Source organism: Molossus molossus, unplaced genomic scaffold (assembly GCF_014108415.1).
Source record: "Molossus molossus isolate mMolMol1 unplaced genomic scaffold, mMolMol1.p scaffold_m16_p_3, whole genome shotgun sequence".
Taxonomy (NCBI): domain Eukaryota; kingdom Metazoa; phylum Chordata; class Mammalia; order Chiroptera; family Molossidae; genus Molossus; species Molossus molossus.
This window is the reverse complement of record NW_023425366.1, coordinates 13,271,837-13,297,432: the sequence shown is the minus strand read 5'-3', so window position 1 is coordinate 13,297,432 and position 25,596 is coordinate 13,271,837. Positions and strand designations below refer to the sequence as shown.

Genomic DNA, 25,596 nt, shown 5'->3' with positions numbered 1-25,596 from the left:
AGCTCTAGGAGCTTTTCAGATTTTATTTCAATACATTTCTACTTTAGAGCTAAGGAAACAGGCTCAGAGAAGTTAAATTACAGTTAACTACTTAGTGTCTTTATTTCTGCCCTAGAAAAGGCTGTTGGCATGGAAGGAGCTTGAACTCAGATGTGATCCTGGTTTGCAGCTGATGTTTAATCATGTGGAGCCACGGGGTGGGACCCAAGGCTTTGGTCCCAGTTCATACATTTAGAGATTCCAGGCGGTTCTCATCATGACGATGAAATACACATCGGTGTCGATGGACGCGCTCACCCCTGCATAGTAGTTCATAAACTCCTCGGGGGTCACCTGCAGAGGAAAAGTTAGAAACAAAAACGAAACTTTGCTTCTCACCCTGTCGGTGGGGGCCCATCTCTGGAACCTGTAAACGAAAGGGAGATTTCAATCAAGAGAGCTCTCAGTGACCCGGCTGAGGAATAGAGCCGACCCAAGGAAAAGTGAAGTTCTGGACGGTGGTGACCGGCAGCATAGGCAAAGGGAGGGAGAAAGTCTTGCAAATTTCCAAACCGGTAACTCAAACGGAAAGTGAGATACAGGTTCTCTCTTTCTGTGAGAGCAGAGGCCCATCTGTTCAGATGAGTGAGCTGAAACTCAGAATAAAAATCACAAGTTTTTACTGTAGTTAATGCTATCTCTCTGTGACAGGTCGGAAAAAAACATCTCGGGTCCTTGCTTCAGGGCGAGTGATGCTTTTACCTTTCAAAGCCGTGCTGTCCTGTGGGTGAAGAAACAGGTTTCTAGTTAACCATTCCATGGCTTCATGCTTTGCAAAGATACAGATTACTCATTCAAGGCTCAGAATGGGTGGTAAACAGAAAAAAAAAATACCCCATGCTTTATTTCTCCCCACCCCCACCCCCAGGTTTCTCTCTCTGTCCTATGCCTGTAACTGTCTCTTTAGAATATCAACTCTTTGTATTCGTGCTCGGATTCCACTGCTTCCTGGTGAACAAGTGTAGGTGACACTACAGCCACCATGTTGCCTGACATGATAAGTAGGTTCAGAGAAAAGAACTGTCCTCTTGTTTGGTGTCTACAACCTGTCACTTCAGCCCCAGGTTCGCCCTGCTGTACCGAAGGACACAGTAGTGCTGGTTGTGTGGGAAACGGATTGCTCTCTACGTAGCCCTCGATTTCAAGTGTCATTGGGGATTTAAAAGATCACAAAAAGTGAAATCCATAAAAGCTTCGAAACCCCTTTGTGCTCCATAACAGCAAACGGCTCCCACTGAGCACCCGCCTGTCTCTTCCAAGAATCATGGGAGCTGAGCGACCCACTGACTCTTTTTGCTGACACTATAAGTAAACCTACCTCTACCACCACCACCCCCAAATAGTAAAAAGCAGTAGGAAGAAAGGCATCATCCTGAATTAACAGTGAAGCTGCGTTTATCAGTGGTCTGGGAGTAGAAATCAGTGATCTATGTGCATAGGTTTTATGGAAATTAGAAGGCTATTAATGTCCTGCTTTCTTGAATTTCTTTATTTCTTCCCTTTGCATCCCCCACTTCTACAGCATTAAGCCCCGCCTGTACGTCAGACTCCATGGAACCAGACGTCAGAGCTAATGTAGTTGGCCATTTCAGGAAAGGTCACAGGTTATTCTCAGAGAAGTGTCTGCTTGTTTCCTGAAACTCAACTTGTACTGGGCATGGCCTGAACCCAGATTCTGTGATGTGCCCATCAGTGTGCCCTCATCATAGTAAACTACTTGTCAGTAATAATAGCCATCGTTGATTAATTATTTTGTTTGGCATCAGAGAAAACGAGAGAATGGGCAGCCTGGGTTTGGCAGGCCACCCTCGACTGGCGGAGTGTATGTTGTGCACAACAGGAGGTCCCGGGTCGGGGCAGTAGAGACCCTTTTCCTCAGCTGCAGCCTGATTAGAAAACAATCATAAAGTAAGTGTGGGTTATCGATATGCACTCCATCAGATACTTAAAGTATTTTTAATCACTAAAAAATTTCTATATGAGCCCTGGTCAGTTTGGCTCAGCGGTTAGAGTGTCGGCCTGCGGTCCGGAGAGACCCGGGTTCGGTTCCCGCTAAGGGCACGTACTTCGGTTGCAGTTTGTCCCCGGCCCTGGTTGGTCGTGCGGGCGGCAGCCACTCGATGTGTCCCTTCACGTCGATGTTTCTCACTCTCTCTCCCTTCCTCTCTCTCCCACCCACTCTACCTGTACAAAAAAATGGAAAAATATCCTCGGGTGAGGAAAATTTCTATATGAGATCAACTCATATTCCCTCAAAGGCTAATGTAGTCCTACAAGATTTTTTTAAAGTATGTATAATTATAACATTCACACATGGAACTTCAAAACCTAGATATTTAAACAATAAGAAGCGCCAGTCTGCCCCAGTCAGGGTGGGGTTTGGGAGTAGAATCAAACTGAGACTGGGCTGCATCACACATACTCGGCTGCTTTCGTATCTCTGTCCAAAAGGCTTCCGTGCCCAGGCCGCCCAGAGAGCTGAGTGAGGGTGCGAGGGCGGGACCAGCCAAGCCCCTGGCGACAGCAGCCCAGGGACCTCATGCTACGAGACAGCTAAGCCTACATTATGGAAAGTTCACAAATCTGAACATTAGTCTTGGCTAAGGAGCATGCTCACTTTCTTGTCTTATCCTAAATTCTGTCCTGTTTGGATTCCAACGATATTTTTTAAGCATTAATGACAGCACGGACTTCAAGTGTAGCTACAACTTCACCAGGAGAAGTCTTAATGTGTAAAACAACTCACCATGACCATGATAAAGTAGGGGATGATTATTCTCTTATAAAAGAATTTACCATGGAATCCCTTGACATCGGCAGGTCCATGTGTGTTTAAACTATGATTCAGTGTACAAAAGTTGAGATCACGGGTCATTTTTAGGAAATATTTCTTTATGTCTAATCAATGAGCTATCCCTGACAAGCCCTTAACACGTTGCTCAGTAGATAGCAAGTGTTCAATAAACGATGCCCAGATGCGAAATGAGGTTAAGCATATATTATATTTAGTAATTAAACACAGGCACTTCTGAATCTCTTAGAGGCGAGAATCTTACACATGAATGTGAATGAGAGTCATCAGGGGCACTTACTAAAGCTATAAATCCTTGCGCTCCACCCCACTAAAAAATCCGATCCTGTAGTTCTGCGGTGCAGCCAGCAATTTGCATTATTAATACAAACCCCAAATGACGATGGTGCACCGTCAGAGCGAGGTATCAACACAGAGCCTGAAACGGCTGAAAACCCGTGACCTTTAGGAGCGAGCTCAACGTGGCACTTTAAGATAAATGTCGAAAGGGCCGGGGTGGGCGCTTCAAACAGCTGAATCATAACAACGGGCTGCATTGACGGGGTACAGCGAAGAGCAGCTGAGGTTTCTCCTGACACCAAGAGGAACCACCTGCAGAAAGGCGGCAAACACGCCCTGGGATCCCATGCAGCGCTGGGCTAATTTGGGGAAATGGCAGTTGACTATTTTTCCACTGCTCTCTCACAGATCAAAGACCAGCGATATTAGAAGAAAACACCGAGTTCTGTTATTTCTGTCCCTAAGCACTGGGCTGCTGGATGGAATGTGGGACCCCCACACCCCCTTTTTTAATCCACCTCTGCAATCCCTTCGGTCTAAACTGGAGAGCATTTCTCTGTCCCTGGCAGGAAAATGTCAGTAGAAAGAAAAGAAAGTTCTCCTTTCTATCCCCCTTGCTAACAGGACTCACCATGAAGTTTCTTGGAAAAAGCTGGGGGAAATTCCCTTCTGAAGGGGAAGGCTTGCTTCCTCTTCCTATCACCACCGTCTCTTCTTCCCGCCCACTGTCCCGCTAACCCTTCTGGTGTGGCACAGGGGTTAGGGTGGCCTCCTCGGGGTTCTGCTGCTGCCTCAGCCCAGGGGGGAGTCCCTCCCCCATCACCTTAGCCTCAGGACACCTAAGAGCAGAACTAGTTCTGGGCTCACAAGTCCATACATGGCTGTAGATAAGACACATGACACTTTGGTCTCAGCCTAAACGTAATTATGACGATATAATTCCTAACCCTACCAACCTCTGCATTTGTAACTTTAAGATAACAGTTCATAGAGAGAGAGGGTGGTTGCTTTTGTCCTTTTTTTACTTTTCTTCTCTTTTTTCTGGGGAAACATGGGTTAAGAAAATTATGTTGGTTTCAGGTGTACAATACTATAATACATCATCTGTATATTGTAGTGTGTGTTCACCGCCCCAAGTCAAGTCTCCTTCCTTCACCATTTATCCCCCATTACCCTCTTCTACCTCCCCCCACCCTTCCCTCCGGGCATCACCTTACTGTTGTCCGTGTCTATGAGTTTTGTTTGGTTTTTGCATAATCCCTTCACCCTCTCACCCAGTTCCCCAACCCCTCCCTCTGACCGCTGTCCGTCTGAGCTCTGGGTCTGTGAGTCTGTTTCTGTTTTGTCAGTTTATTTTGTTCATTACATTCCACGTGTAGGTGAGATCATGGGCACTTGTCTTCCCCGACTGGATTCTTTCCCTTAGCTGTCAGGGCACTGCACTCTAGGGATGCCAGTCAGTCTCACAGCCTAGAGATGACAGCACAGTCGGTCCTGCTCTGTGGCATCGCTGCCACTGAGAACTTCCCTTAAATGGCATTTCCACGGAGCGAAGTGTGATGACGAATCGGTGTGGTCCTGAACTGCCTTGAGATCATGTTCCACAAAATTGAATTATAGTCTCATTTTGAAATTAAATATGTTTTATTATAGTCTGACTTGTTGGAGAGTGGCTATTACCTGTGTATAGTAAATATGGCAACCATGAAATGGAATGTGTAATCAAAATACCACATTCTCGCCTGGCCGGTGTGGCTCAGTGGTTGAGCATTGACCCCTGCACCAAGAGGTCGCTGGTTCGATTCCCGGTCAGGGCACATGCCCAGGTTTTGGGCCCGTCCCCAGTGGGGGGCGTGCAGGAGGCGGCCAATCGATGTTCTTTTTCATTGATGTTTCTGTCTCTCTCTCCCTCTCCCTTCTTCTCTCTCTAAAAAAATCAATAAAATATTTAAAATAAAATACCAAAATACCACATTCTCTAGGTGATGGGTATTTAGTTGTATGAGGATCCCCTACTGGTATGAGTGTGTGTGCACACACACACACACACACTTTTTACTACTTTAGTTCTCCACTTTCTAGGTAGTCACTAAGGAAATATTTTACCTCTATTTATAACAACCATAATACAAGTATTTTTTAAGGCTTTGGACCTATTTCCTATCTATTTACAATTACAAATTGGACAGAAGAAATTCACTTAGATGAAGCTCTTTAACTTACCAATCCATCTTTGTCATAGGGCGAATCGAAGTTATCCAGAAATTTCCTGAATACTTGTTCCTCAGTCCATTCTCCATTCTGGTACTTTGGATGGTGTTTCGCATTGTACACCCCACGAAGGTCTTCGATTGTTATCACACCATCCCCAGTCTTGTCCAGCTTTCTAAAAGCTTGCATAGTCACCTCCTTTCTGGCTCTGGACATCGGAGGCTGGACAAAGAGAGGGCACACACGCAGACATACGCGAGCAATGAGCTATTTTGTATCACATGTGATCAAATATCTCACTCCTCTCGGTGATGGGCGACTGTGCACCACTGAGTGACAGGTCCTGCACTGCTCCCCAGGTCCCAGCCCATTACCATCACGGTGCACTAACGGCTTCTGAAAACAAAACCTCCAGGTAGCCACCCCAAACCACGTGAAAGTCAGCTCGTCAGACGCTGACTCATGGGCCACTGACCCTCAATGTGAGAAGAAATTCATTGAAGTCTATGGTGCCGTTGCCATCCCTGTCGAACCTCCGGAAGAGCTCCTCCGCCTCTCCGCCTTCCATGACCACCGCGTAGTCGTTCAAGCCCTTCACAAACTCTTTGAAATCGAGACTTCGGTTATTGTTGTCATCCATGATTCGAAACACTCTGAAGAAAATACACACACACGCACACACGTGCACGCACAATGTTAAAAACGCACAGAGAACAAGGTGTAGCATAAAGATTTAAAAAGAAAACTACTCTCGGGGTTTTTCAAGGTAAAATGCAAAAGCCTTCGGTTCTTCTCTGAACCCTCCTGCCGAAATTGGAGAGCCTCTTCCCAGCATCTCATAAAGAAAACAGACCTTTACAAATATATACGCCGTGTGATTCCAATCAAGTGACATTCTGGCAAAACTATAAAAACAGCAGAAAGACGGGGAGGCGAGAAAGCGGGTGAAGCATGGGGTTTCTAGGGGGGAAACTGTTCTATGGGACATCTCATGGTGGGTACGTGACATTAAATATTTGCTGAAGCCCATGAAAATTTACTGTATGAAGAGTAATCATTAGTGTACCCAATTTTAAAAAGTTCCTTAGGAGGCTGGGGGAGGCCCACAAGGAACGCAGGTTGTGACCAGTGAGTCCAACTAGTACAGTTTGAAACAAGGTCACGTAAGGGAGACAGTCACGAACCGTGGGAATGACTGGAGTCAGTGAGACTACAGGCGCCAGGAAGGCCACGTGAAGGCCACGTGAAGGCCACGTGAGCACTGCAGGAGTTGACGGAGACATTCCCCATGGAGGTGAGTTAACAATTCTGACATTGCTCTCCAGGCACATTGGAACCGAACGATTAAATAAATGGATGGCAGAGGGTGGCGGCCAGGTTTCTCGTTGTTGGAGTGGGAATTACTAGATAAGCCGAGGGAGGAGACTGGAAGGATCTGATTCATGTGTGATGGGGTAGTCACACACGTCAGCCTGAACTCAAGTTTAGTTGACTGTAAACGCAGACTGTTACTTATAAATATAGATGTGCAGGTTAATACACACACACGTATTTCCTTGTTCTGTCAGCTAAGAGCAACTAGAAGTAACGCCCCAGTAACAAGAAGCACATCTAGAGCCTAGACCTTGGCTTCTAATACAATTCTCCAATAAAAGGAGCTGGGCTTCGGCTGGTGCGGCTCAGGGGTTGGGCACTGACCCATGCAACCAAAAAAGGTTGCTGGTTCGATTCCCAGTCAGGGCACATGCCCAGGTTGTGGGCCCGATCCCCAGTGTGGGGCACGCAGGAGGCAGCCAATCGATGTTCTCTCTCATCGATGTTTCTATCTTTCTCTTCCTCTCTCTCTAAAATAAATAAATAAAATAATAATGTTTAAAAAAAAAAAAAAAAGAGTTGGGCTACTGAGAGAAATTGCTAAGTATCTTGTACCAGAAATTAAGAAAGTGCTTCGAACCCACAAACAAAACCCCGTATTGAGGGGGATACGTCAGTGGGGCACGGGAGCCAGAACTGGAACCGTTTGAGCAATGAAATAGTGTTGGATTATAACCCCAAGTATAAAATAAATACCCATGAGTCCATATTGGTATAAGTGAATGACTGAATAAATAAATGTGGGAGAAGAATTGTTGTTGAAGAATTCCAAATAAATTGCGTTTGCACTCTGCCCTCAGGGAAGGAAGCATCATCCCCACTCCCTCCGTTTTAGGGGCGCTTCACCGAGACTTCCTTCTGAAGAGTGCACTGCGCAAAGGGACAGGGAGTAACTTCACATTGGAGAAGCCGGACAAACACGATCTCAGGCAGGTGACCAAGGTCAGCATCAACACCAGCAGTGAGAAATCATGTTGACAGCATGGATCCTTGAGAAGACGCTGTGGTCCCCCCAAACAGAACCCAGTCTAATCAGAGAATAAAAGGGGAAGGAACCAGCGCTTGAGTTGAGCAAAGATGCAGGAACAGGCAAGACCAGTGAGGAGGAGGAGACAGAGGCCACGCTCCAGCAGAAGGCCAGGGAGGAGACAGTGTCTGCTCGCAATAAGCTGGTTCACATGGAGGGGCTGGCGGGTTAGGGCGGAGATGGTGTTGGCAGCGGGAGGGACTGGACTGAATGGCCCAGGGGTGGGAGAAAGGGCGTGGTCCTGAGGGTCTTCACCAAGGACAAGGGGGGTGACCGAAGAGGTAAAGACTGAAGGATAGGACACCTGAATCGAAGCGGGCTGGTCTTCCCACTGGACTGTGACAGCCTGGCCACCAGGGTCCGTATGCCCGCAGCCAGGGCTGTGACAGCTGGGCGTGGCCTGAGGTTGTGGGACTGTTGAAAATGACACTCCTGGTGCCCAGTTCCTGTGGGAAGCAAGCCTCCCACGGCCGTCAGGCGTGAGGTTTGGTTTCCCTGCCGTAGCACCCTGTGCTTTGCGGACCCAGCCTCTCACACTGCAGGTCCTGGTTTGGGCCCATCAGCCTCCGAGTCCGAACTCCTCATGAGCTCCGAGAAGCCGTGTTTACCGGTGGTGAGCCCCTCATGCCGTGCACACTGCCTGGCCCACGGCAGGTGGCCATCAGGGGGCTCACAAGTCCTTCCCCTTGGGCTCTGCAGCCCTGAGGACTCCTTGCCCTTTCAGAGGGCCGGAGACCGGGGCCTCCAGGCTGGGGACCCCAGTGGCAGTGAGCTGTCACCTACCAGTGTCCCTGGAAGTGTGCAGGGCTGATTGCCCGAGAGAGAAACTCCAAATTCTGCAGCGAGTCTAAGTCACTGTCCCTTCATCCCTCCTTCAAGCCCCCATTGTCACAGCTTGGGGGAGTGTCGCTCTCCTTGCCCTGCTAGGTGTCTCTAGTACGGGGGGGAGCTTCTCCCTTCACCTCACATTTCCCAGTAGCTGTGCTTTCCTGGAACAGACATGGCCTTGCTGGATCTGGGACTGAGACCAAACATGCTCACAGCAGACCTCAGAGGTCAGTTCTCCCAGACTCGGCATTGACAGTTAGGGACTGAGAGCCCAGGAGGGAGAGACTTGCTCAAGGTCACACCAGTGTCAGCCTCACCTGGCTGTGTCCTGCCTTTCACCTCCGTGTTCCTGCCACCCGGGGCCGGGGCCTACCTGCCAAGTCCTTTGATGCCCGCAGAGCCCCTGGCCAGGCACTGCAGCCGGAGCCTTTCAATGGGGTCGGTGGCCGTGGTGAGCTTTTTTCTGGCCTGGATCGCCATCTCCCTGTCATGGCGTGCGGTCCCCGCCATCTGAGAGGAAAGCCACAGCACGTTAGTGGAGCTCAGGCTCGTCACCTGCCTCTGGTGGACAGGTGACAGCAGCCTCGACGAGAAGGACACGTATAGCACGCTCTCTCATTCTCTTCCTGAGGACAGTCTCAAACCTCCCGGAATTTCCCACTTTTAGGTCCACCTGTGTGCCTGTCATATTCGTGACTTACTTCTCTAGTCCTGAGGACGCCTCGTCTCTCCAGCCTGGGAACCTTTTAAAAGTACAGCTGTTCCTCAGTGTGGCCTCCCCGACCTGTGCCTTCCTGGGGCCCTCACCCGCGGTCCCATCTCTCACCTCGTTTGAGCCAAACGTCTACGCTTTATTCTTTTATTTAGAATTCTCCCTTTTCCTTTTGTCTCCACATTTAATTTTCTCCTTTTTGTTCCAACCGTTAATGTTTGTTGCTTCTTTCTTCACCGAGATTCCCAACTTGGGGGCCTTAATGATTCCTACCAGTGACTCCTATGTTCTTGATGAACAGGTTAGTGTCCACTTAACACCCAACTAGGTTCTCAGGACACTCTCTCTCCGGAGAAACATTTATCTTTTTCCCCACCGTGTGGCTTGTGTGCTCTGAAAATTCAGAAGTGGGAGGGAGGGCGGGTGTGGTGAAGCACAGGCTGTTCGGGGGTCGGTGAGCAATGTGCAGACCCCCGCCGGCGGCCTAGGCTCTGAGGGCCCGCACACGGTGCACGCACAGCGGTGCACACACAACGGTGCATGCACAACGGTGCACGCACAACGGTGCACACGGCGCTGGGAGCCTGGACCCCATCCTAGTCCTGACTCACCAAACGCTCCAGGTGGGGAATCTCAGGCCCTCCGAGTCCTCTGTTACATAGAAGGATCGGATTAGGAGATCTTTAAGTTCTGTTCCTGTTCCCCAAATCACCAATCTTCAGATGCACTCGCTGCCCCAGTAAATGGAGCATTCCAGATATTGCTTGCTTTTTGGTGTGAGTTGTGAATGAAAAGAACAAGAGAGCTTGATGGATACACAGAGAACAGCATTCAAGGTGCAACAGTTGGTGAGATAAGGGATCCGCCTTTGACTCGAGCGCTCCCCCTACCGGCCAAATGCTGGCACTTCCCCTGAGGGCCACATGAGTATGGAATTCTGACTTGTGTCCTCTTAAGGCTGTTTTCCTCCAATACAACCTTTAAGGTCTCCCCATAAAGTTCTCATTATTTAACCTTAGAGAGGGAATCTCAGACAAAAAACAGACATGAATAGATAATTCAGGGGTGCACATGCTTAACTGCATTTCCTACAGGACCCCCCAAAACCCAGTGCCAGTTTCCCTCCCTCTTTCCCCCTTTTTCTGATGCCCATCCTAGAGGTGAGGACGGAAGTCATTATTGTCAGGTCCCTAGGATGCCAGGCCAAGAGGCAGCCTCTCCCTGTCGGGTTGCAGCTGTTCTGTCTGCCTAGAGATAGCGGAACCTTTCTTACTTCCTCCGGTGCCTAAAGCAGAGCTTCCCAGTGGTTACACACCCTCTGAGAGGCTTCCTCTCCCTCTTGTCAGGCATGTCAAGAGAGAAGGTTCCAAATACCCAATAAGGACACCTGCAGCCCGGGTCATTGCCTTCTTGGCATCATCAACTTTCTTAAAACCTGATCCCCAACTGACCGTTCCCAGAGGGTGTCCCCAGCTCCCAGCCCTAACGCCACCCCACAGAATCTCTCAGCCACAGCCAGAACCCTGTGTTCATGTACAAGACACCAATCCACCCACCCAGCCACCTCCTGCTCCCTCACTTGTCCTTGTCTGTGACATTTCCTGTCCCAATCACCCGACCCTGCCCTCCCACCATGCCCTCTTCATTATCTAAATGCACCTCAGGGTCTGCTCCTTTCTGGACCCTTTGTCTTTCTTTCCTGCCCTTTTCCCTTGCTCACTGCTACCTGTGCAATGGTTGTCCCCAACCAGTCACCTCCAGGTGCTCATTTCCTCTATTTCTCACCTGCCTTTTCCACCTTACTCCCCCACCAGCCATGGTGGCAGGTGGAGAATGGAGAGAGACGCAGACTGAAATCCCACATGGGGGAGAGAGATCTGGTGGCCATATCTGAGAGAAATGGCAGGAGAAAGAACCTCTGTGAGTCTCTTTGCACACCTTTGGAATAATATTAAAATCCCAGTTGCTCCCCCTACATGGTGAGTGTGTATACAGTCTTCACCAAAACCCTAGGAGTTGAATTGAAAACAGGGACTCAAACAAATACAGGTACATCCATGTTAATGGCCACACTATTCATAACAGCCAAAAGGGGAAACAACCCAAATGTCCATCCATACAAGAATGGATGAACACAATGTGGTACATCCATACAATGGAATACTATTCAACCATTAAAAAGAAGGCAGAGGGCTTCCAGTCAAGATGGCAGGTAGGTAAACGCGGTATCACATCCTCCCACAACCACATCAAAGTTACAAATAAACTACAGAACAACCATCATTCAAAACCGCCTGAAATCAAGCTGAATGGAAGTCCTACAACTACAAAAATAAATCAGCAGCCACATCCAGACTGGTAGGAGGGCGGAGGGGATGGGCTGGTCCCACACCCACGTGTGGCGGATAAAAATCAGGAGGCTCCCGCGGCTGGGGAGGTCCTTCCTGAGGACTGAGGGGTCCCTGTCCCACACCAGGTGCCCCACTCAGGGTTCCAGTGCCAGGAAGAGAGTCCCCATAACTTCTGGCTGGAAAACCAGCGGGAACTGAGGCTCAGGGAGGCTGAGGCGGCTGGAGCCCCAGGCAGCTCCTTAAAGGGCCCGCGCACAGACTTATCGGACTCTCTCCCTCTAAGCTCGGAGGGGAGGCAGCTCGAGGGGCACCAGAGACATACAGGGAAGAGCTGAGCTGTTTGGCACTGGAGCGAGGGCTGGAGAGGGGGCTTTCTCGGGGACAAACGTGCTGTCAGAGGCCTTTGTTCCTTTGGTGAGCCCTTCCCTGGGGCGGCAGACAGCTGCCATATCTGGGCCTCCAGCAACCTGGCTCACACTGGTAGCCCCGCCCTGGTGATTCCCTGAGGCCCCACCCCACCCAACTTTTAGGCCCACCCAAGCTGTTGCCACTTGCTTAACCATAGGATTGGCCAGTCTTGGATCCTGCTTCAGGTTTTTCCTAAATTCTTTCAAACGAGCAGCATCTGGTCTCAGCGAGCCCCATACCTCTCATTAAGTAATACACAGAAACAAACACAGGGAGGCAGCCGAAATGAGGAGACAAAGAAACAGGTCCCAAATGAAAGAACAGAACAAAACCCCAATAAAAGAACTAAGCGAAATGGAGATAAGCAACCTAACAGATGCTGAGTTCAAAATACTGCTTATAAAGATGCTCAATGAACTTAGTGAGAACCTCAGTGAACTTAGGGAGGGCCTCAAGAGCATAAAAAAGGACCAGTTAGAAATCATGGATGCACAGTTAGAATTGAAGGAGGCATTAACTGAAATAAGAATAATTTACACAGCTTCAATAATAGAGTATGTAAATCCAAGGAGCAAACCATCGATTTGGAATATAAGGAAGCAAAAAATCCCCAATCAGAACAGCAAAAAGAAAAAAGAATCCAAAAAAATGAGGATAGTGTAAGGAGCCTCTGGGACAACTTCAAGCGTACCAACATTCGCATCTTGGGGGTGCCAGAAGGAGAAGAGAGAGAACAAGATATCGAAAACCTGTTTGAAACAATAATAGCAGAAAACTTTCCTAACTTGGTGGAGGAAACAGACATACAAGTCCAGGAAGCACAGAGAGTCCCAAACAAGATGAACCCCAAGAGGTCCACACCAAGACACATCATCATCAAAATGCAAAAGGTTCAAGAAAAAGAGAGAATCTTAAAAGCAGCAAGAGAAAGGCAGCTAGTTACCTACAAGGGAGTTCCCATTAGGCTGTCAGCTGATTTCTCAAAAGAAACTTTGCAGGCCAGAAGGGAGTGGCAAGAAATATTCAGTGATGAAAACCAAGAACCTACAACCAAAATTACTCTATCCTGCAAAGCTGTCATTTAGAATCGATGGACATATAAAAACTTTCCCAGACAAGAAAAAGTTAAAGGAGTTCATCACTACCAAACCGTTATTATATGAAATGATGAAGGGTCTTTTTGAAGAAAAAGATAAAAGGTATGAACAAACAAAATGGCAATGAATATATATCTATCAACAATGGAATCTACAAACAAAATGAACAGGTAAAACAGAAACATTCTCATAGATACAGAGAACATTTTGTTGGTTGCCAGTTGGGAGGGGGGTTGGGGGAATGGGTGAAAAAGGTGAAGGGATTAAGAAGCACAAATTCATTGCTAGACTGACAAACCTCAAAGGGAAAGGGGTTGGGGGGGTGGGAAGAAATAAACCAAAGAACTTATATGCATAACCAATGGACACAGACAATAGTGTGGGAAAAGGTGGGAGGGGGGCAGGAGTGGGGAGGAGGGGGTCAATGAGGGAAAAATGTGGAACATCTGTAATACATTTCACATCCAACAATAAAGATTTGAAAAAAAAATAAAAATAAATAAAATAAAAAAGAAGGCAGTACTGATACATGCTACAGCATGGATGGACCTCAAAAACATTGTGTTAAGTGAAAGGAGACAGACACAAAATGTCACATACTGTATGGTTCCATTTATATGAAATATTCAGAATAGGAAAATTGGTACAGACAGATCAGAGTGGTTATTGCCAAGGCTTAGGGGTAGGGGCATTGGGGAGTGACTGTTTAATGGGTGTAGGGTTTCCTTTTGGAGTGATGAAAATGTTTTAGAACTTAATAAATGATTGTACAACGTTGTGAATGTACTATGCTTTTTTTTTTTAAGTTTTTTATTAATTCATTTTTGCTACAGATGTTTCTCCTTTTTCCTTCACTGACACCCTCCTCCTGATTCCCCTCGCCCCCCGCCCCGTCCCCAGCATTGTTGTCTATGTCCATGGTGGTGCATACATGCATATAAGTTCTGTGGTTTATCTCTTCCCTTTCCCCGGCCCCCTCTTCTGAAGTTTGTCAGTCTGTACCATACTTTTATGTCTCTGAGTCTATTTTGTTCATCAGTTTGTTTTATTCATTATATTCCACAAATAAGTGAGATCATGTGATATTTATCTTTCTCTGATTGGCTTGTTTCACTTAGACAATAGTCTCCAGGTCACTCCGTATCATCTCAAAAGATAGATCTTTCTTTCTTACAGCTGCATAGTATTCCATTGTGTATATGTACCACAGCTTTTAAAAAAAATTTTTTTGTATTCCTCACCCGAGGATATTTTTCTACTTATTATCAGATAGGGGGAGGAAGGGAGAGAGAAAGAGACAGAGAAAAACATTGATGTGGTAGAGCCACATTGACTGGCTGCTTCCCACACGGCCCCACCAAGTCAAGGACAAACTGCAACAGAGGTACATGGCCTTGACCGGAATCGAACCCATGACTCATTGGTCCTAGGGCCAACGCTCTAACCACTGAGCCAAACCGGCCAGGGCTGTACCACAGCTTTTTTATCCACTCATCTATTGATGGACACTTGAGCTGTTTCCAGATCTTAGCTATTGTAAATAGTGCTGCTGTGAACATAGGGGCACGTATATTCTTTCTGATTGGTGTTTCAGGCTTCTTAGGGTATATTCCTAGAAGTGGGATCACTGGGTCAAATGACAGATCAATTTTTAATTTTTTGAGGTAATACCATAGTGTTTTCCATAGTGGCTGCACCAGTCGGCATTCCCACCAGCAGTGTACTAGAGTTTCCTTTTCTTCACTCTCTTGCCAGCACTTGTTTTTGATGATTTGTTGATGGCAGCCATTCTGACAGGTGTGAGGTGATACCTCATCCTTGTTTGAATTTGCATCTCTCTGATGATTAGTGACACTGAGCATTTTTTCATGTCTCTTGGCCATTTGTATATCCTGTTTGGAGAGGTGTCTCTTTACTACGCATTTTTAAATGGCTAATTTTACATTGTGTGACTTGCATCTCAATTAAAAAAGAAAACCTATGAGTTAGTTATGAGTAGCTCAGAATCTGATATTTGGGGACCGAAGTCTGGTAGTTAAGCTCAGGAAACACAAAGTTTACTAAGAATCAGAAGCTTCTGAAGAAGTCATGATGACTCAGGTAGGGTCTTGGTGAAGAAGGAGCTTCGGAAGTTAGCACGAAGTCACCAGGCACCAGGACAAGAGTCTGTCCCCAAACATGTGTCACTGAGATCACAGCACAGCACAGCGCGTCCCTGACTCCAGAACACCCTGCCTGAGCATCCAGTAGTCGCGTGGTCACCACAGAGCCCATCCAGCCGGCCCAGGAGAGGCTGCGCTCCCGAAGCATGTGGCCATAGCGCCACCTGGTGTTGGCATCGCGTCTGCGCATTCCCCCACCAGGGTCCATTCCTTCAGCAATGTCCGCTGAGCGTACTGGAGTGAGGACTGCGCGCTGCGCTGGAGAAGAGGGAGGCGGGGAGACCGCCTGCAACCCCACTACGTCGCTGCGGCACCTCGAGGGGGGCGGTGGCCCCCGCTTCGGAGTGGGGCTTTCTGAGGACTTCCCGGAGGAGGAGAAGGCCACGCTTCAATCCCAAAGGACGGCGGCAGCTACTCGGGCTAGGGTGCTGGGGATGGAAGAAGGGCGGGCAATGCGTCTTTCCCGGGCGCCAAGGGCGAAGTGAAAGGGAAACTAGTGTAATGGAGAAAATGCAAGTCCATTAGTCTGATTGGGAAAGTAGGGGTGTGCACTGGGTGAGCCAAAGAGTGGTTGAGATGGGGAGAGAATGTGGAACGGGGACAATGGGAGACAGGTGGGGATCACCAAGAGCCTGGGACACCGTGCTGGGAGTTTGGGCTCGTCCTGAGAGCACCCGGAGACCAGGGGGGTGCAGATGAGGCGCCAGTCCGCCTGGTGAAGCCCTCGGGATGCCACGTGGAGGACTGGCGGGAAGGTGGGCAGGCCGGCCAGTGGGAGATGAGAGGCCACGCAGGTGACAATGGCCTGTGGCAGCCGAGGGAGAGGTTCTGTTGCCTGGAAGGAGGTCTGGCAGTATGGACAGAGAAGACAAAGCGACCAGGGCTGGAGAATAACTGAGTGCTGTCTGAGGGAGAGGGGGACACAGGGGTGGCCTCCAGAGCTCTTGCTCCTTCCCACCCCCACCCCCAGGGACATTCGCGGGGCAATGAAATGCAGAGGTCTGGAGATCTGGGGCACAGGCGAGTGGAGGCACCAGCAGCAAAGCCAAAGGACACTTTGTGGCAACCCGATCTCCGGGTTAAAGCTCCTTCATCTGTCCTGGTGGGCAGCAGCCACTGCCAAAGCGCTCTGTCCGCCTGGTTTCGGGAATCATCTGGGACAGGATACGGAATCGGACAGCTCATGGAGGTTTGTCTTTTCGTGATTCTCAGCGGGGTTCGTGGAAGCCGTCTGGCTGATTTAGGGGCATTTAAACGGACTCTGGGAGAGAGAGAAAAAGCCCTCAAGGCCAGGCTGCACTTTATTGAGTTGTCTTTGGTGCCTCTTAGTGGCACAGAACTGAATTACACATTCTTCTCTCCCTCTCCCCCATCCCTGCACCCTTCTACCCCCAGTACTGGGTTGAGTCTACAGCCAACAACCTGCAGCACAGAGGGGCTTCCACATCCTCTTTCACGCAAAATCCAAAGGAAACCTCACTCCACCCTCTGAAGAACCCTCCCACTTTGGCTTCCCTGAGACGACACCCCAGTTTTCCTCTGTCAGGAAAGACGGTTGCACGAAGGAGCTGAAGCAGGTGCAGTGAGCTCCGGGGACCTTGAGAGACAGTTGTCCTGTGTAAGAGCAGTGGGGAGGGAACAGAATTCGGTCTGAGGAAGGCGTTGCCCACACGTGGATGCCGAGGGAGACCGACCAGTCCTGCACCAGTCCTGCCCCGCCTCCCTGAGTGCCAATGACCAAGGACGGAGCGCAGACTCCCTGGCTGGGCAGGGATGTGCCTGGGCATCCTCCGCTCCCACGGCTTGGGGCTGAGACTAGGCAGGGGACAGCATGCGCTGTGAGCAAGCTGTCCTGTTGAGCAGATGACAAAGCCCAGCCTGCGAGACTACCTGCAGACAGTCAGTCTTTCCAAAGGCCGCCCCGCCCGTGGGCGCCACCAAGCCCTTTTCCGCAGCCAGGGCCTGCAGTGATTCTTACCTTAACTTTATTTATTATTTATTTTATTTTTTTTTTTTGTACGTGCCCCTAGTGGAAACCGAACCCAGGCCTCTCTGGTCCGCAGGCCAACGTTCCCACTGCTGAGCCACACCGGCCAGGGCTCACCTTAACATTTTTAGGCGTCGTTATAATTTCAATATCTGTGTCATTACACCAGCCACTTCGATATCAAGAGACTGGAGTTGCTATAACAGTTTTTTTTGTGATTTCAGAAAACATTCTGCTCTTTAGAAAGTAGAGATGAGTACGTCAATGCAACGAGCAGAGAGCTATTGATTAAACTCGTAGGGCTGCTCGCTCATTTCCAGGAGATGGAAAACATATTCGCTTTATATTAGGGTCACATCCAAGTCAAAAACTAGTCCCACCTCTGCTAGCTCAGTCTTGACCCCGAGCATAGGGACCAGTCCCCAGGGAAGTGGCGGGCATGAGTTGTTCTTACTCTTTCTTTCTCTCTCTACTTGGGAGCTGAGTATAAAACTGAAATTGCGATTTAGACTCAGTGGAGCTTTGCGTAGCTGGAAGGTCATACTAGACCGTGTTTGAAAGCAGTGATTGCCTTCTCTCTGACACCAGTTCATTCAATAAACTAGCTATTACTACATGGTAGGTAACAAAAGCCTGGGGTTCCTTACGAAGTTGCCCCTCTGGAATAAATAGTAGATTCCAGTGCTCAGAAGAGCCTACCAGGTGGCTAGGATGTCCCTCCTCTGAGTCGGAAATGAACGACTCAGACAGTTGGAAGAGAGATTTGATTTCTGCTGTAGAATGCTAGAAACCCCTAAAGAGATACAATGACGAGTGTGTGTCAGTATTGTTGCCATCTTGAGAGTACCTGCATCGAACCCGCCTGTTGTTGTAATGAGCTCATTATTAATACTAATAAAAGGAAAACAGCAAGGGAGGCCAGACATAAGCATGGTCGTCTGGGCAGCTTCACCAGGAAGAGACAGCTTCATGCTCCCCAGGGAACCACAGGTCCATTGCCTGCAGATCACTGGGGGAGGAGCTGGAACAAAGGCCAAGATGGGCGCATGTGCAGTGAAGCCGGTAGGGGCGGTGCTTGCCTGCCGGTCTGGCCTAGGTAACAAAGGATTGGCTAGGGGGTGGACCCCAGTGAAATGTGGGAAATCTTAGCCAGTTAAAATCCCCAGGCAGAGTTTGCTCTTGCTCCCTCTTGTTCCATGACCTGCACCCACCCGTGGGCTCGCGTGCTCTCTCTCCACAGCCATGTGGTCATGGGAACCCCACACGCAATGCACTGCAGCTGGGAACACGAGCGAAGGTGGCCAGACACTGGACTGGACTTCAATATGGAGCAGAGACTATGGGCACCGGCCTTAATTCTGGTCCTGCTGAAAAGATGGGACTTCTTTCGTGGCGAGACGGAGAGAAGTGGGACCTTGGAGGGGAACCCCCGTAATTCCACGTCATCAATCAGGCTTTCTCAAAGCCCCCCAGGAAATTCTTTTCCTCGCAGCACCCCAAGAGCTCACTGCCCCGGGGACACCTGACTCAGCTCGACTTCACGCACCTCGAGCCAGGCCAGGGACCGTGCTAATGTTTCAGGTTACAGAACGGAGCTTCCCAGCGGGTACCGTCCGCCCCCAGAGGACATCCGACAACGTTTGGAGACATTTGGGTTGTCACAACAGGAGCGAGGAGGCTCCCGCATCTAGGGACAGAGGCCAGCGATGCTGCTGAACATGCTGGAGAGCCTGGGCATTGACAGCGAAGGATCTCCAGTTCCAAACGGCAGCAGCGGGGCTGAGAAGCCTGATTCCGAGAAAAGCCTGGGACCCCTAGGGGTTCTGAGACTACAAAGAAGCTGCTGAAAAGTACAGCTGCCCACACTCTACCCAAACCCAGCAGATGAGCTCTCTAGGGGTGAGGACTGGGGTCTGCATTTTGCTGTTTGCAGACGGTTTAAAGGCACAGCTGCGTCTGAGAGCCCGAGCTACAAGCTAGCCGAGTGAGACTGTGGGGAAGGCTGGGACACACACCGGGTAACATGCAGGCGAGAGGAGACCCGAGCGTAACAACTATGACGACACCAGGGGCCAAGCCCACGACTCACGCTTTACACGCATCGTCACCCCTCACGAGGTGGGTTCTAGAGAAAACTGCCGCCCGTTACAGGAGGCCAGTAGGGACCCTGCGCACCTGGGCCGCTTGCCTGAGGATGCGCCACAGGGCACTGGCAGAGTCGGGACTGGCAGCCCCTTCTAAGTGACTGCATTCACCAGCTACGCCAAGGTGCTGATAAATTGTTCAGGGAATTCGGAGACCCGTGAAATGAGAAGAAAGAAAGGAAAAGCTTCGAAGAAGAGGTTGCCTCTGTGAGCTGGGAGGCAGGGGCGTCAGTGCGGAGCGAAGCCAGGACGCCCACGGGCCCTAAACACTGCCCCTCTCCCACCCAGGTCCTCGCTCGTTTCCAAAACTCTGGGACTCAGTGTAAACGCCTGATTGACACGGACATTTCACTTAGTCTCCGCCTCTTGGAGACATACTTTTTGTTTGTTTTTGTTTTAATAAAGTGATGAGACAGGTGTTTGTTGTTGTTTTTCTGAAACTTAAAACTCAAAGCTACTGTGCTGATTATCTTCCATAACATGTATTCTTTTCCCAAAAATCATTTTAGAAATTATTGCTGCAGTATTTAAATATATGAAACGTTTGGTTTTTGTTGGGATTGCCAATTTCCACATAAGATGTAAAGTATGATGATATTTAATCTATACTACCACATAAGTATACCGTAGAAATAAGATGTCATTGAAGTCTGGCATCTTACCAAATTTTCTTAGCACCAGAATGCATTTTCTCAAAATATTTAAAGCTCATGTTTCAGCTGCTGTCAATATGCAGGCATTCCAAGAGCCCACCTCTGCTCAATTATAGTCTTTCATTTTTCCTACTGATCTTTAGGATGTGAACTGAGTCTTTATTTTAATGTTTATGATATGGCCCAATATAAGAATGTTTTATAAATATCATCTTTGTAAAGTATTTACTTCATACACCCTGAAATTTCATAATATTCACTCAACTAGGGTTGGAATTAGAGCTTGGTACGTAGATGCCTAAGGCACGATGTTTAAGGAGGCCTCAGTCTCGGGGCTGTGCACATGTCAACCTTGCACTTGCTCAAATCTGAGCCTGAGTGTTTTCTTAAATAGTTTGCCCCAGGTATCTACCTTGCCTCACCCTAGTCCTGGCCATAAATTCAATATAGGTTTATTGAATACTTATTATCTGCCACACAACAGGTGTGAACAAGACAACCAAGGACCCTTTCAGGCTTTACCCTCCTCAGGGTAGTTTTAATTTTGTTGAATTTCATTACAGATGATTTTCCAGATACTGCCAACTGGCTGATTCAAAGGTCATTCCAAGCTCCTTTCTTTGATACATTCCAATTTCAGTCGGGGGCTATTTGGAACAAGTTCTGGCCCAAAAGATTCACGTGAAAGTTCTGAGGCCTTTGGGAGTACTCACTCATCTCTTTACCTCTTCCTGCCTTGAACAAAAATGCAGTGTCTGGAGCCACGGCAGCCTTTATGCAATATGAGGGAAGCGCCAAGGAAATCACAGAGATACCAACTTAGAGCCCTAACAACTCTGAGCTGCTGAGTCGTTTAACCAGCTGCCTAACGTCACACTCCTTCCATGTGAGAAACAGAGCTTCTATTTGTTTATCCACTGTTGTCCTAACTGTTAGAATTGGTAAACGCCTATTCCTGCAGTGTTTGGGTTGGCCCTAGATACTGCCCTTTGCCTGGGCAAATTAACTAGCAATCCACTGTGAGGAGAGGCTCAGTCCCCCTGAGAACTGGGAGGAAGGTAAAGTCACTCCATTGTAACCTCTTCTCTCGGTGGCATTTTATCAACATCTCTCAGTTTCTCGGCATTTTTGGCTGTGGAAGAGAGAGGAACTGCTTAGCATTACATTCAAAGACCCATGTAACTAACACAATAGGCTCCAAACCCAGGTTTAATAAAACACAGAGGCCCAGGGTTATGGGGTCCTTGTCGTAATGAGCTTCCCTGGGATTCTCCAGAGGCCGGAGCTGCCTCAGTAACACCCTCCTTGCTGTCTCCTCCGTCTCCATCTTCCTCTGCTCTGCCTTGAGTCTCTGGGGTTTTTACTAAGAAACTGCTTACAATCTATTCCGGGGTTGGCACCCAGCCAGATTGAAGAAGCAGAGTACAAAAATATCTAAACTACACAAAGGTAAGCAAAGCTTTAGTTGAATTTGTTTAAAAAGAAAAAAAAAAAGAACAAAACTTATCTCAAACTCCCTGGTTTCTGTGACTATATTCTTAGAACCAACCAACCAGGTCATTTTCAAATACCCCATTTCGTCAGATTCCATGAGGCCCTGACTCAACGATTTCAAACCTACCAAAAGGACAGATCCCAACTGTGCCTCTTTCTCCACTATTGGATGGGTGTAAAGCCACACCTCTGACTACCATTTGCCCTTTTGCAACATTAATTACCGAAATCACTTCCTTGTAACATTTTACAGTCACTTAAAATGCTTCTTTTGGGATCATTACTCTATGGAACATTTATTTTATAGCCACTTGGAAATCCAGTCAAGTATGTGCGTCCACCATGCTCTGATACTTCCAGGAAAATCAAGAAGTGTCAATGGATAGAAATCCAATGCTAGAGTGTCGGCAACAGTGTGGGTCGGCCTATCAGCTGGGAATTATATCGAGCTACTCGTAACAGAAACAAGTTGTCTCTGAAAATGAGTGCTTTATTTTCCTCTCCTGTAAAGGAAAGTCTGAGGGCAATTCAGGTAGGCATCAAGGTCCCAAGAAACTATCTTTCTACCTTACCATGGTTTTCTTCCTCGAAGTTGCCTAATGTTACAAAATAACCATAGCAGCTCCAGCCATCACACCCACACTCCAGGCAACAGAAAAGAGAAAGGAGTGGGGGCAAGATCACACTTCCCAGATGAGTCATCCCCTTTTAAATAGTTCCCAGGAGACTCCACCCAACCCCTTCCACTTAAATCGCATTGGCCACTCCTGCAAAGAAGGCTACTACTATTGTCTGAATGTTTATGTCCCCCCAGAATTCATATGTGGAAATCCTAACTCCCAAAGATGATAGTATTAGGAGATGGAGCCTTTGGAAGGTGCTATCTATGTATGTGCTAACTACATGAGGACACAGCAAGAAGATGCCATCTATGTACAAGGAGGCTGCCCTCACCCATCATGATGGTACCTTGGCCTTAGACTTTCCAGCCCCCACAACTGTGAGAAGTGAATTTGTGTTGGTTATCAGCCACTCCATCTGTGTATTTTGTTACAGCAGCCCGAGCACACTAAGACAACTAGGCAACCTATTTTAGGCTGGGAACTTGGCCATCCTCCCCATTCTATGAGGAAGAGGAGACTGGCTAGTAGGTAGGCAGTCTCTGCCAGCGTTGGCAGAAGAAATCGTGTTCTTCCGGAAAGTAAGAGTGTGAGCTCTTCGAGACCAAGTCTCTGGAGCCTGGGGTTTTTGGAGCAACAGGATCGCCCTGATGGAGGAAACTAGGAAGGTCCTAGGAGCAGGGGTCTGCACCCGCGTGGTTTCTCATTTCCCAGCCTCTGATCCCTCAGGGCAAGTAAGATCCACCTTTCTGTGGGCAGTGGTCAAGGGTACTCTGAGTTTAGACCAACATAACCTAACATGAAGTAGGCCTGGGGACTTCCAACCACAGCCCATTGGCCAAATTTGCCTGTCCCCCTAGTTTTATAAATAAAGTTTTATTGGAAAACAGCCACACACATTTATTTATGGGTACCAGTGGCTGCCTTTATGCTATAATAGCCAAGTTGGATAGTCGCAACAGACCCCTTTTGCCCATGAGGCCTGGAATATTTGGTATCTGGTCCTATTTAGAAACAGTTTGCCCCCCCCTTTCCCCCAGTCCATACAGAAGACAACAACTGGAATAAGGAGCACTCATTACGCCCTTGCTTTGTGGGGCTCTCTGCTAAAGGTGTGGCCTGTGTTTTACAAATTACTATTAATTACAGATTCTATATATCAGAAGGAACGTGGCTATTCCTGTGCTACAAAGTGAGGAAGCGAGGTCCAGAGGCCCAGGGGCTGTCCAGTTCAGACGAAGCGGCAGAGCGGAGCTTCTGAGCAGGGTCTTGGAGCCGGCCACCTCCCCAGGGGTTTCTGTGCGCTGCACACAACACGTCAGAAAACACGCGTTTTCTAAACGAGTCGCCACCAACCATTCACACCTAACAACTAGCACGAGCTCATTAACGGCCCTGCGGCCAGAGCACACCTGGTAGGCACCGGGACGCCAGGCTGGCGGACCCCTTCAGGAGCTGCTGCCAAGGTCAGAGGGCCACGGAGGCCATGCGCACCCCGAGTCCCAGAGAAACACCAGCTCTGCCACCCAGCTGGCAGCCCCGACTGCCCCGCCCTCTCAAACCCTGCTCAGTGCGCAGGGAAACTGTGATTCACTTCCGGCTATAAGATGTGATTTAGAAGTTATTCCAAGACCGGAGGAAAAACCAGATCCTGGGTGGCAATGGACGTGTGGCTGGGGATGTACAAGGGACTCACTCCAGAGCTGTCATGGGTGGTGCACGTCTATGGGCACGAGGAGGGTGGAGAGAAGGCAGCCGGCGCCCCTCTCCTATCACACACCGTGCGTAGTGCTGTCTTCTCCCACCGACAGCTCGTTTGTTCCCGAAATACAGAAAACTGCTCTCACGCACCTTGATCTTTTTCTTTCTACTGAACTGTCTGAGATTAGAATAAAGAGCAAACTTTTACAAGGACATTTCAGTAAGGGGAAGCCTTATTTAATTCATAAATCAAAGACATTAAAGCAGCAGTTGACACCAAAGTGTACCCCACAAGCTGAGCACCCCGACTCCTTGCTCCTTCGCACCTGTCACCACAAGTCACTGACAGAGGCGTGGAACTCCTGAGACCAAGCGCACCCTCCACGCTGCCTGGCACAACGTCTTTATCCTATCTGGTACCTGGATTTGTATAAGAAACTCTGCTTTGCCAGTCTTCTCGGATAAAGGTACTTCCTACCCCAAATTCTAAGCACTAAGGAACCTCGCAGTCTCTGAATGCACCCGGCCACCACCACATCGTGACCCAGTCTCTGTCCTTTCCTGAACCCCCGAGGCTATGAATCCTGCCTCCGAGACTTGCTCTGCACCCCAAGGTTCTCCATCAATCTGGGCACCCTCAGAGATCCCCCAGACAATCCGTTCGTGGAGCTGCGAGGTTCTGGGGTGCCTTGACTCTACCAGCCCCTCCTGCTCGCTCTCTCTGGGGGCCCTTCCAAGACCATCCCTTACATTTTGCCACCAGCCCAAGCTGGTCTCCTCGGAAAGCTCAAAATCCGGCCTCCTGTTCCCTTCCGCCGTTTAGTCCTTCTTCCACCCACAGACGCTGTGACCTTACGAACCTCTGGACTCCTGACCCTGCGTTTTCATCAGAGCCAAGACCTGTCTCATCCCCGGGAATGTTTCCTTCCCTCTCCATTCTAGACATGTCAGGACATCAACCTGACCCTCCCTTCCAGCACCTTCTTTCTCAACCCCCCTCCCTTATTTAGCTTCCTGAAGCCGGGTCTTGTCAATGGCCTTACAAGCAGTTAGAGAAGTTTACCCAACACCTCACACTCGGGCACCCACTGCATGGTGACTGTGCAGCAGTGTTCATTCCCCCTGAGTGAGGTTTACTATTGTACATCTGTGTCCCAGCTCCTCCTCCCAAGGAAGACAAAACCTTTCCTGGTGCTAAGCTTTGCCTCGCTAGACTGGAGCCAAGAATCTCATCAATCCTTAGGGTTTCTTCTTAGAAAGTAACATCTATCTTCCCGCCATTTTAACTTTGTTTTTTGCTGAAACAAAACAAAAGTGATTGCATCAACATAATTAATTTTTAAAAATCGATTTACCTGAAATGCTAACTTGTGACCACCAGTTGCTTGGAGCTGAAACTAGGGACGCTGTCTCCTGCATCTGGGAAGACTGGTCCCCCCCGCCCCTTTGCCTCCTCCCTCTTGCCTATCCTCACCCTCCCGTCTGCCCTCTGCCTGCCACTGGATGGCTTGCGATCACTGCTGAAGACTCACGGCCTGGTTGGCTCGGGTGGCTGTCATTTCCCATCCTGGCCTGGCCTTTTCTCAAGTTTACAGTTCCGTTGCTAGGAAATCCAGGGACTGAGAAAGCCCAACCTGTCTGCCCTGCGAGAAAAGCCAGCTGGAGGCTCCGCTGGCCAGTGTTTGGTTTCCAGAAAG

At 48.9% G+C, this 25,596-nt stretch overlaps 1 protein-coding gene across 1 annotated transcript; it reads right to left on the bottom strand.

The window, feature by feature from the left end:
- Positions 1-231: 231 nt before the first annotated feature.
- Positions 232-25,335, bottom strand: CAPSL (calcyphosine like). The gene is made up of 5 exons (XM_036280594.1): positions 25,255-25,335; positions 8,944-9,080; positions 5,817-5,994; positions 5,354-5,563; positions 232-333 (listed from the first exon to the last, which is right to left on the bottom strand). The coding sequence occupies exons 2-5, from the start codon at positions 9,078-9,080 to the stop codon at positions 232-234; spliced, it is 627 nt and encodes a 208-aa protein (XP_036136487.1). The 5' UTR covers positions 25,255-25,335.
- Positions 25,336-25,596: the final 261 nt, after the last annotated feature.